A 12236-nucleotide genomic window follows, 5' to 3' on the forward strand; every position below is an offset into this window, starting at 1 on the left:
TCAACTATTACGTCTAAACGTACATATATTTACTTCTAACGCACGTACTACTGGCAGACGCTCGTATCTTAAACTCCAGTTAAGCTAGCGTGTATGGATTCGAGTTCAACGCTCCCGGACGATGTGCTGCTCGAGATCTTCGTGCGCTCCGACGCTGCATCCATAGTCCGCTCCGCCGCCACCTGCAAGTCGCTCCGCCGCCGCATCCTTCACCAGCAATTCCGCCACCGGCACCGCGCCGGCAACGGCAACGCCAGCCTCCTCCTCGGCGTCTCCTACAGGCTCCGCACCGATCTTAATACCTTCGTGGGCGTTACGTCGTCGTCCTCGCCGCTCCGCTTCAATGCCAGCCTCCTGGAGTCGTTCGAGCCCATGGCCTCGCCTGACGGCCTCCTCGTCCTCAAGCAGCGCGTCGCCAACAATGCCGGCGACGGCGGCGAGCACAGCAGCAACGGCTTCTTTTTCAACGGGAGGAGCTACAGTTTCAATGTGTGCGTCTGCAGCATCTTCACCAGCGGCGGCGACGTCACCACGTTCCTCCCTCCCATGGATCCTGCCATGCATGTCAACATGGAGAGCCACAAGAACATCTACCCGCCGGCGTTGCTCGCCGTGGGCGCCGCCGGCGGCGGCGGCGGCCGGTCGTCGTTCGAGCTGCTTGTCATGGACTGCAACCTGCGAACCCAGACGTTCCCGTCGGAGAACGGAGGATGGAACGCCGTCCGCGCGGCTCACCTGGCACCCGGCCACCACCAGCGGCGGCCGCGGATGCCGGTGCCCAACTCGCTCCCCGCCATCGTCGGGCGCGCCGTGCACTGGCTCGGTGTCGCGAGCGACTACTGGCAAGACGGCGCCTACTGTTGAGTTTGTTATTTCAGCTGTGGCCCCAACGTGTTCCTGGCGATTGCAGTTGCAACGGTTGAAGGAATAAGTCTGTGTTTGTTAGCAGATGCAAATGATGCGGTGATCGAGTCCGAAGAAGACCACGACGGTAGCGTTCGTGTGCGTGAGTTTAGCGCGGGTGCGTGAGTCGTCGAATTCAGAGAAAAGCGGATCGTGGGATGGCACGATTTGAGCCTCGGATTCTTTCTTTTGTGTGGAATTTAAGTAGGAGTTTTTGTACTGTTATTCTAGTTGCATGTTACTCTGTTCAGTGAATGAAAACCACAGAAAATTAGCCCCACAAATTTCCTATCTGCTATTGTTTTCTGAAACTTCTCAATTTCCTGTGTTCTTGTTCTGCTCTGTATTCCTCTGAATCTCGTTCGTTGCCGTGCCGGATTGCTACAGTACGCACGCAAGGTGTTCAATCGAGGGTCTAGCGCTAACAAGTGGTATCAGAGCAATCAGGTTTGAGGGCTGATCTGACACCATGGCGTTGGTTCCGGCAACATCAGATCCGGCGAGAGGGAGCTCGGGGAGCGCTTTCCTGTATCCACAACTCACGGCCACCAACTACACTAGTTGGGTGATCCGTGTCCAGGCGATGATGGAGGACCAGGGTGTGTGGGAGGCGAGGCGACTGAACCGGCGGCCGGGGCGGCCGTCGACCCTCGGAAGGACAAGAAAGCGAAGTCGCACCTACTGCAGTCGCTGCCAGAGGATCTCCTCATGCAGGTGACGAAGAAACGGTCGGCGAAGGAAGTATGGGATTGTCTCAAGACAAGATTCGTAGGTGCTGATCGAGTGCGTAACGTGCGGCTGCAGACGCTGAAGGGCAAATTCGGCGCCATGGTGATGGAGCTGGGGGAAACCCTGGATCAGTACGCAGGCCGCATCACCGCGATAAGCGTGCGCCACTCGGCGTTGGGCTCGACGTTGACCGATGCCGCGATGGTGAAGAAGTTGTTCAACACGGTGCTAGAGAAATTCATCAGCCTTGTCGCAGGTATTGAGTAGTTTTATAATGTTGATGACATGCCATTTGAGTAGGCTGTGGGCCGGCTTAAGGCTTACGAGGAGCGGGTGCGTAAGAAGAAGGCAGCAGACAGCGGAGTCACCGCCGACGGACAGGTTCTTCTCACTCAGGCTGAGTGGGAGGCGGGGTTTAAGAAGCATGGCGGGGAGTCATCGTCGCCTCAGAAAGGGAAAGCTTCCGATGACGGAGCTAAAGGCGGCCAGAGCGGTCGCGGACGCGGGCGAGGCCGTGGCGCGGATGGGCGCGGTGGCGCTGCTCGCGGCAACTCTGCAAGTGGCTCAGGCGGCGGTGGCCGTGATAAGAGCCCCATCAAATGCTTCAACTGCGAGGAGTATGGTCACTATTCCAACCAGTGTCCGCACCCGAAGAAGAAGAAAGGAGAAGCACACTTGGCCCAGACCGAGGACGCTGGCGCCGCGCTGCTGCTTGCGGTGACCGAGAACACGCCGGCGCGAGCGACACAGGAGATGGTTGTGCACGAGGATCGTGTGTGGCCAAAGTTGCTGCTGGCTAATGGTGGCGCAACAGTTGGAAACGTCTGGTATTTGGACAATGGCGCTAGCAACCACATGACCGGAGATTGCAAGAAATTTAGGGAGCTGGATAAATCAATCACCGGCAGCGTCAGGTTTGGGGATGCATCATCGGTGCAGATAAAAGGGAAGGGATCTATTCTCTTTTCTTGCAAGAATGGTGACCAGTGGCTTCTCTAGGATGTGTACTACATTCCTAGCCTCTATTGCAACATGGTGAGCTTGGGGCAACTCACTGAAACAGGGCATCGAGTGGTGATGGACGAGGATGTCCTCGAGGTGTTCGACAAGTGTCCTTGGCGACTGGTGATGAAGGTGAGGCGTACGTCGAATCGTCTCTACCGGATCGAGCTCAACCTTGCCCATCCGATGTCCCTGCTGTCCAGCCTTGATGATCCGGCGTGGCTGTGGTATGCACGTTTGGGGCATGTGAATTTCCAAGCGATGAAGCTGTTGGTGGATAAAGACATGGCAGTGGGCGTACATGCCATCGTCCACCCGAATCAGCTTTGTCAGGCGTGCTTGGTGGCGAAGCAAATCAGGGCGTCCTTCCCTGTGGTGGCGAACTACAGGGCAGAGGAACCACTGGAGCTCATTCACATTGATCTGTTCGGGCCGATCTCGCCGGCGACGATGGCTGGTAACAAGTATTTTGTTTTAATCGTTGATGACTTCACACGGTGGATGTGGGTGTTTGTGATTAAATCCAAGGATCAAGCAGTGGAGGCCTTCACCAAGTTCAAACCCTTGGCCGAGAATGTGGCCGGGCGGCGCATCAAGACGCTGAGGTCGGATCGCAGCGGCGAGTTCCTGTCCGGCGAGTTTGCACAGGTGTGCGAATCGGCTAGCATCCAGCGGCATCTCACTGCGCCGTACTCGCCGCAGCAGAACGGGGTGGTGGAGCGCCGGAACAGATCAGTGATGGCGATGGCGCACTCCCTCTTGAAGGGGATGAGTGTACCAGGCAGACTTTGGGGGGAGGCGGTGCGCCACGCGGTGTACATCCTCAATCGGCTGCCAACCAAGGCGATGGGCAATCGTACTCCGTACGAGGCGTGGACAGGGAAGAAGCCACATTTGGCACACTTGCGTGTGTTCGGGTGTACTGCATATGCGAAGATCACAACGCCACATCTTAAGAAGCTGGACGACCGGAGTGCACCGTATGTGTACTTGGGGGTGGAAGAAGGAAGCAAGGCGCATCGGCTGTTCGATCCACGTCGCGGTCGCATCCACGTAAGTCATGATGTCATATTTGAAGAAAATGCTGTTTGGCAGTGGCTTGGAGATGCAGGCGAGCAAGTCTTCGTTGAATTTGATGTTGAAGAAATCGTTGAGCCGCCAGCCGGCTCGGCGACATCGCTGCCAGGCGCGGTACCGAGGTACCAGGCGCCATCACCCGGCAGGCATCCAGGCAAGGAGCCGGTGGTGGTAGAAGAGGAAGCTTCCTCTCCAGTAGGCACGGCGGAGGCGTCACCGTCACTGCCGACCACTCCTGCCACGCCTATCGGTGAACAGAGCACACCACACTCTGCTGGCGAAATTGACACCGACGGTGCTCCTGTTCGGTACAGGCACATTGCCGATATTTTGAGAGATGCGCCCAGGGTGGATTTGGTTGATGATGAACAAGATGGTGAGGCATTGCTTGCAGAGACGGAGGAGCCGTCGGCTTACCGTGAAGCAGCCGGTCACCCGGCGTGGGAGGACGCCATGGCTATGGAGATGGATGCCATTGAGCGGAACGGGACGTGGGAGCTCACCACGTTGCCAGCTGGCCACAGGGCAATTGGGCTTAAGTGGGTTTATAAACTCAAGAAGAACACTGCGGGAGAAGTGATCAAACACAAGGCTCGGTTGGTGGCAAAAGGATATGTGCAGAGACAGGGAGTCGATTTCGATGAAGTCTTTGCACCGGTGGCAAGACTTGATACAGTAAGAGTTGGGGAAACTATTTTAATAGCTCGAGTGGATGTCCACCCGTTTATTGCATGTCATCTAAATGGTTATGAAAAAAATTAAAAAAATATAAATAAGATAGATCAACATGTTATATATCAGTCCACAAACATGCAAGTTGAAATTCAACTTCTACAAGTTGTAACAAAAACAACAAATTTGTTATTTTTGTTACAACTTGTAGAAGTTGAATTTGAACTTGCATGTTTGTGGAGTGATATATTATATATTGATCTATCTTGTTAATTTTTTTGAAAATTTTTCGTAACCATCTAGTTGACATGCAATAAACGGGTGGACATCCACTCGAGCTATTAGAATCCATCTCCGTAAGAGTTGTTCTTGCTCTAGCAGCTGATCGCCGGTGGCAGGTCCACCACCTTGATGTCAAGTCAGCCTTTCTGAATGACGAGCTAGAAAAGGAGGTATATGTTGCACAGCCAGAAGGTTTTGTCAAGCAAGGCAGAGAGCATCTCATGCTCAGGTTGAACAACGCATTATATGGACTCCGGCACGCGCCACGAGCCTAGAACATTCGCCTAGATAGATGTCTGAAACACCTCGGTTTTGAGCGGTGCACGCAGGAGCAGGCTGTGTATACTCAGGGCACAGGTAGTGGTGGTGTCATCGTTGGCGTCTATGTCGACGATCTGATTGTGACTGGTGAAAATCCTGTTGAATTGAAGATGTTCAAGGAACAGATGATGGGGGAGTTCGAGATGAGTGATCTCGGTCTGCTCTCGTTCTACCTCGGGATTGAAGTTGAACAGGGAGAAAATGGAACCACGCTCAAGCAAACTGCCTATGCCAGAAAAGTGCTTTCTCAGTTCGGGATGCTGGTGTGTAATTCAACCTCAATTCCGATTGATCCAAGGATGCAGCTGAACAAAGACGCAGATGGTCACCCGGTGGATGCAACTGAGTATCGGTGAGTGATCGGCTGTCTTCGATATCTGTTACACACAAGGCCAGATCTTTCCTTTGCTGTTGGAGTGGCAAGCAGATTTATGGAGCGGCCAACTCTTATGCACTTCAAAGCAGTGAAACAAATTCTCAGATATCTTAAAGGTACAATTGATTGCGGCCTTGTGTATGCAGCTGGAAATGGTGATATGCAGATTACTGGGTATACAGACAGTGACCTCGCTGGGGATGTTGATGACCGCCGGAGCACAGGTGGTATAGCGTTCTACATCAATGGCAATTTGGTTGCTTGGAGCTCGCAGAAACAAAAGACCGTGGCACTATCGTCGTGTGAAGCTGAGTTTATGGCGGCCACGACAGCAGCTTGTCATGCGCTTTGGCTAAGAGCACTGCTGGTTGAGATTGTTGGAGGACCGACAAAGGTGGTTAAGCTGTTTGTGGATAACAAATCAGCGATTGCTCTTATGAAGAATCCAGTGTTTCATGGGAGAAGCAAGCACATCGATACACGATATCACTTCATTCGTGAGTGTGTTGATGGAGGGAAAGTGGTTATTGAGTTTGTCCGGACCGAGGAACAGTAGGCAGACGCTCTGACAAAAGGTTTGCCAGCGGCTAAGCTGGCAACGGCTCGGCACCTTCTTAGTGTTCGTTTTCTTGGGCCACAGCAGAATTAAGGGGGAGATTGTTGAGTTTGTTATTTCAGCTGTGGCCCCAACGTGTTCCTGGGGATTGCAGTTGCAACGGTTGAAGGAATAAGTCTGCGTTTGTTAGCAGATGCAAATGATGCGGTGATCGAGTAAGAAGAAGACCGCGTCGGTAGCGTTCGTGTGCGTGAGTTTAGCGCGGGTGCGTGAGTCGTCGAATTCAGAGAAAAGCGGATCGTGGGATGGCACGATTTGAGCCTCGTATTCTTTCTTTTGTGTGGAATTTAAGTAGGAGTTTTTGTACTGTTATTCTAGTTGCATGTTACTCTGTTCAGTGAATGAAAACCACAGAAAATTAGCCCCACAAATTTCCTATCTGCTATTGTTTTCTGAAACTTCTCAATTTCCTGTGTTCTTGTTCTGCTCTGTATTCCTCTGAATCTCATTCGTTGCCGTGCCGGATTGCTGCAGTACGCACGCAAGGTGTTCGATCGAGGGTCTAGCGCTAACACCTACGGCATGCGCGTCGTCGCCCTGCACGCCGACACGGCGGCGGCCAGGACGATCGATCTGCCGCTGGGGTGCATCGACAGGATGCTGGGCTGCAGCAACGCCAAGAGCATGAGTGAGCTCATGCTGGTCGCGTCGCGGGGCGGGGCGGTGTTGAGCCTTATCATGGCGGAGCGCGAGGTGATCTCGGTGTGGACGTTGGAGGAGGAGGCGGCGGCGGCGGAGAGGTGGAGCCGGCAGGTGGTGATTGCGAGGGTGGCGATCGATCGGAGCGTGGAAGCACGGAGATTGTACCAGACCGTCTTCTTCGAGGGGTTTGGGGAGAGGAGCGGCACCGTGCTGATGAGGATCGTCAACGTCGGGCTCGTGCAGCTCGACGTAGCAACGAAGAAGGCGATTGTTGTGCGGGACAGCGGCGCCGATAAATGGTGGGGCAGGTCCATGTCCAGGGCGTGCTTGCACGAGATGAATTTGTACTCTTTGCTCCAAAGCATGAAACCCTTGTGATCTACTATTTAGGTTAGAAGACTTTCTAGTATTGTCCATATTCATTAACATATATATGAATGTGGGCAATACTAAGAAAGTCTTATAATATGAAACGAAGGAAGTAGCTTGAGCGCCTAAGAGAAAAAAAAGAATGAATTCGATTCTGTTATTCGCCTTAAGAATGATTTTTTTAATTTCTGATTAGTTATTAATACCGCTCCTTCGGAAATCCCTTTAACATTACTCGTCAAAAATATTCCTACATGTTCTGGTGGTAGACTGGTAAGTGGTAACCACCAAGTAGAGAGGTACTTACTATACTTTTGTCTCGTGTGATCTTTTATCTGCGATTGGGTTGTCAGATTCTGAAACTTCAACTATAAAAGCTGATCAAACCTAACAAGAAATTTCCAGTTCAAAGTTAAACAAACCTCCAACTTCCTAATACAAACTTTCCAAATTAAAAAGTAGGAGAAGAATGAAATTCCACCTCGACTGGGAGTCTGGGGCTCTTCCATAGATGGGGATTGCTAGTTGGCGCGCGCGCCAGCTGCTCCCGGGCCTTCGGCCCATCAGCCCATTTTTCCTTTTTTTTTTCGCGATTTGTTTTTTTCTTTTTCTTTTGCGATTTTTTCGGTTTTTTCGATTACCTTTTTTAATCTTTAGCACACTTATTTTTTTTCAAAATGTTTTGAGTTGAAAGTTTAAATCTTAACTTGAAAATTTTTAAATCTGATTTGAAAGTATTCAAATCTCGAGTTGAAAGTTTTCGAATCTGAGTCCAAAGTTTTCGAATCTGAGTCCAAAGTTTTCAAATCTCAAGTTGAAAGTTTTTAAATCCGAGTCGAAAGTTTTCATATTTTTTCAAATCTGTACTTGAAAGTTTTCAAATCTTGAGTTGAAAGTTTTTAAATCTGAGTTGAAAATTTTTAAATATGACTTGAAAGTTTTCAAAATTTGTCTTACACATTTAAATTTCGAGTTGAAAATTTCAAATTGAGTTTTGAAAGTTTTTAAAATTTGACTTCAAAAGTTTTCAAATCTAACTTAAAAGTTTTTAATCGGTTAGTAGAAAAAATATTTCAGAAAAAAGAAAATTATATCTTAATTACCGTCATTATATATCTACTAATCACTTAGTTAATTAGATTAAACTATTGGAAACGCTCGCCGCCAACGAAACGCGTTAGCTTTTCCGCCCATAGATTCCCTTTTCCCGGCCCAATTCCAGCAGATTGGTTCTCATATTGGGCCACATGGGCCTCCACCTCCGCATGCACGAGAGGCGGCCCACGAGTAGTCGATCCAGCCCTCTCCAGAAGCATCTCCTGCGCTGAAAAAAAAATACAAAAATAAAATCAAGAAACGAATTCGTCCTCGACTCGTCTTCGTCTTCGCCTCGTCGTCCCCTTCTTCTTCCCCAAGAAGAAGGCAGCGAAACCGACCTCGCGCCGCCTCCCACCTTCCCGTTTCTTCTTTCTTGCGCCGCAAGAACGCGAATAGCTTTATCTACCGCCGCTCTCTTCCACTCCGGCTCGCCGCGCGTCGCCTGCCTCGCTCCCACCGTTTCCGTCTCGCCGGAATCCTCCCCCCTCCGCCCGCGGATACAGTTGTCCCCGGTCGGTGTCGATATGGTACGCCTCCTCCTCCTCCTCCTCCTCCTCCTCTGCTCTCCCTCATCATCCGAGGAATTTCCAGCCTCGGTGTCCCGCACGGTCTGGTCCCCGGGCCGGGTGTTCATCAATGCGAGGCACAAAGTTTTCCAGACCTGTCACCAGTGTAGAATCGAGAGGCGCTGTACAATACGATGATATTAGTTAGTAGCGTGTGTTCGAGAATCGAGAGGAGGTGCTGTACAATACGATGATAAAAACGTTGGGGGATTTTTTTTTTCTGCCATGGTTGTCTCCGCGCGTCCTTTTGCGATGTGGAGAGGTCTCTGACTTGGGGAGCTAGGAGGAATCGGGCATTAAGTCCCGGGTGGTGTTTGTGTGGTCAGGGGAAGAGCAGCAGACGCCGGACTGCACTGCCTTGCACCTGCGGTTTATATTCTTTTCTTGGTTCATGTGCTAAAATCTCCAATTGAGTTGTTCACCTTTGTTGTAATGTCGTTGATTAGTCAGGAAGTCATGTCTAGTTGCTCCTTTTTTTGGTTGAGCCAAACTGTCCTTTTTATACAGAAAAGTAAACTATGTTAGTGTGGTTAGTGATCTTCAAATGCAAAGATGTTAAATTGTTAAGATCAGATTTTTAGTACGTTTTGTTTGATTAAACCTGCAGCAGCAGCTTATCGTTAAAGTAAAGTTTAAGAATACGAGTCTCATGACCGGTTTCAGGGTGATTGTGGGTAACATAATGAATTCCACTGTAGGGGTTTGGTTATATTCAATCGTGCTTCCTAAAAAAGTAGTCATGCCGCAAATTGCTCATTTAGATTGTTGTGCGACTGTAAGGGATATGATCTGAGAACTGTATCGCCTTGCTCATATAGTTTGTTGTTATGTAAGGTGTTCAGTCTGAGAACTGCATCGCCTTGCATCTCCAGAACAAAAAAAGAAGTGCATGTTTGTCCTAGCAATATGAGCTTCAGTTTTTTCAATTCTGCAAATTGAAGTCCGTACCAAATATTACTGTGACTTGAGTATTGCATCTGATCACCATCTTGGAACATTTTGTGTTGCCAACAGGCTACTCCCTTGGTAGCTGGGTTGTCAGTAGCTGCTGCTGCAATGGGAAGCAGATATATGCTCCAGGCATGGCAAGCCTTCCGGACCCGTGCAGCAATGCCACGAGTGCGGCGGTTCTACCCTGGTGGATTCGAGAGAGAAATGACAAGAAGAGAGGCGGCGCTGATCCTTGGCGTAAGGTGGGTTTTCTTCTCAATTCTTTGCACCTGTAGACTGTATCCTGTATGATGTTTTTTAAATCTCTTGTTAAGCTTAATGATCTTCAGTTGTTTTGGTGTTAAAGAGTGTTTTGCCACTGTCTTTGGTACTTATAGAAACCATTTTCTTGTATCAGAGAACGTGCTGCATTCAATAAGATCAAGGAGGCTCACAAGAGGGTAATGGTAGCCAATCACCCTGATGCTGGTGGGAGCCATTACATCGCTTCGAAGATAAATGAGGCAAAGGACATGCTGATGGGGAAAGGAAAATCTGGTTCCATGTTTTAATCTGTCTAAAAGGAAACAGAATTTTGTTTTTGCCATGACCATGATGACTTGTAGTGGTTCATGTTAATCGACCTTAACATGCTGTGCTGATTGTACCATAGATCTGAACCAAAAAACAAATGCAAGTTACTGGATTGAGTAACTCAATATCCTGCTAAAGTATATTGTTCAGAGCCTCCAGTCTGCGTTTTTTTTAAGCTTAGGTTGAAGCCATTTTGAATTCTTTCTTGCTAGATGATGGAATTGTAACTTAGGCTGTATGTGTTTAGTTCCACGTCAAAATTGGAAGTTTGAAGAAATTGAAATGATGTGACGGAAAAGTTGGAAGTTTGTGTGTGTAGGAAAGTTCGATGTGACAGAAAAGTTGGAAGTTTGAAGAAAAAAAGTTGGAATCTAAACAGGGCCTTACTTACTGATGGCCTGGTTTAGTTCCCAACTTTTTCTTCAAACTTTCAACTTTTCCATCACATCAAAACTTTTCTACACACACAAACTTCCAACTTTTTCGTCGCATCGTTCAAATTTCAATCAAACTTTCAATTTTGGTGTGAACTAAACACACCCAATGTTATACTATGGCCTGGTTCAGTTTCCAACTTTTTCTTCAAACTTCCAATTTTTCCATCACATCAAAACTTTCCTACACACACAAACTTTCAACTTTTCCGTTACATCGTTCCAATTTCAATCAAACTTCCAATTTTAGTGTGAACTAAACACACCCTTATGTGAGGATGCACAAAGATGAGTAAGGGGGTGTTTAGATCCAGGGGTGTAAAGTTTTGGCGTGTTACATCGGATATTGTATAGGGTGTCGCATTGGGTGTTCGGGCATTAATAAAAAAACTAATTACAGAATCCGTCAGTAAACAGCAAACGAATTTATTAAGCCTAATTAATCCATCATTAGTAAATGTTTACTGTAGTACCACATTGTCAAATCATGGACCAATTAGGCTTAAAAGATTCGTCTCGCAAATTAGTCGTAATCTGTGTAATTAGTTATTTTTTAGCCTATACTAATACGTTATGCAGGTGTTCAAACGTTCGATGTGACAAGGTGTAAAATTTTTGTGTGGGAACTAAACAGGGCCTAATAAGATTGATCAGTGCCATGTCATCTGGCCTATTGTGGAGGCTTGGTGGAGTATTAAAAATGGGATGAGAAGGGTTCCCAGAATGTCTCAGTTTTCACCATGTGGTGTTAAATGCTGTTGAATTCTCAACTGAGAATTATTGACATTGTTGGAGTGTCAATTCTTCCCTTAAGTATAGCATTTTATACTTTGTTTGTCAAGAAGCTTGCGTTGATGATTTAGGAGTCGTTTAAGATCAGCAAGAAGGAACCGAGAAGGAGCGTGTGATACACATTCAGCTCCACATTTATAGCCGAAGCTTCTGCAGGACTGCAACATCGCTCTTGCCATGATGATAATAGTAGCAGATAACATCAGAACAGCACAAAACAATTGCTGTCAAGTCGCGATTAGTTTGTCACAGGTCAAAATGCTGTTGCTAATGCAGTTGATCATCTAACAATGTGCTAATTATGAGTTCTGACCACTCTACGATGTGACAGTGTGGTTGACCTTGGATTGCCAGAGGTTGATGAGTGATGGATTTATGAGTTTATCCTATTACTACAAGTCAGTTTTGCTGAGGTGAAAGTGAAACAATCTGAATGAAGAAGGGACAGGTTACAGTACTTGGCAACTTAGCTATGCTCAGAGTAATTGTATCATCATCTTGATGTAATTAAAGCTCAATAAAAAAATTCTATTATATAAAAAAACAGTACTTGGCGACCTCACCTTTCCTTGTCAGTTCTAGAAAAACAGAATCCTTCAAAACTCAAAAACCCAACATTTTTATCGATCACTATATCCCGCTGACTCGGGCGACTTCAGAACAGGTCCAAGTCGTAATTGACATTGTTTCAGGGGTCAAAACATTTTGTCATCGTAGTATACCTGGCATAAGTTGTACAAAATGGCTACAGTAATTCTTCATAAAATTTTCTCTGAAGGAGACTTCGAGGACAGCAAGTGGCATTCATTGTACAAAAAGCTTACAGTAATTCT

At 47.9% G+C, this 12236-nt stretch overlaps 1 protein-coding gene across 1 annotated transcript; it reads left to right on the plus strand.

Moving 5' to 3' along the window:
- Positions 1-8348: 8348 nt before the first annotated feature.
- Positions 8349-10331, plus strand: LOC127765950 (mitochondrial import inner membrane translocase subunit TIM14-3-like). The gene is made up of 3 exons (XM_052290926.1): positions 8349-8614; positions 9668-9846; positions 10002-10331. Exons 1-3 carry the CDS (start codon positions 8612-8614, stop codon positions 10153-10155), a joined length of 336 nt encoding a protein of 111 aa, XP_052146886.1. The 5' UTR covers positions 8349-8611; the 3' UTR covers positions 10156-10331.
- The last annotated feature ends 1905 nt before the right edge of the window (positions 10332-12236 follow it).

Source organism: Oryza glaberrima, chromosome 3 (genome assembly GCF_000147395.1).
Source record: "Oryza glaberrima chromosome 3, OglaRS2, whole genome shotgun sequence".
Classification (NCBI taxonomy): domain Eukaryota; kingdom Viridiplantae; phylum Streptophyta; class Magnoliopsida; order Poales; family Poaceae; genus Oryza; species Oryza glaberrima.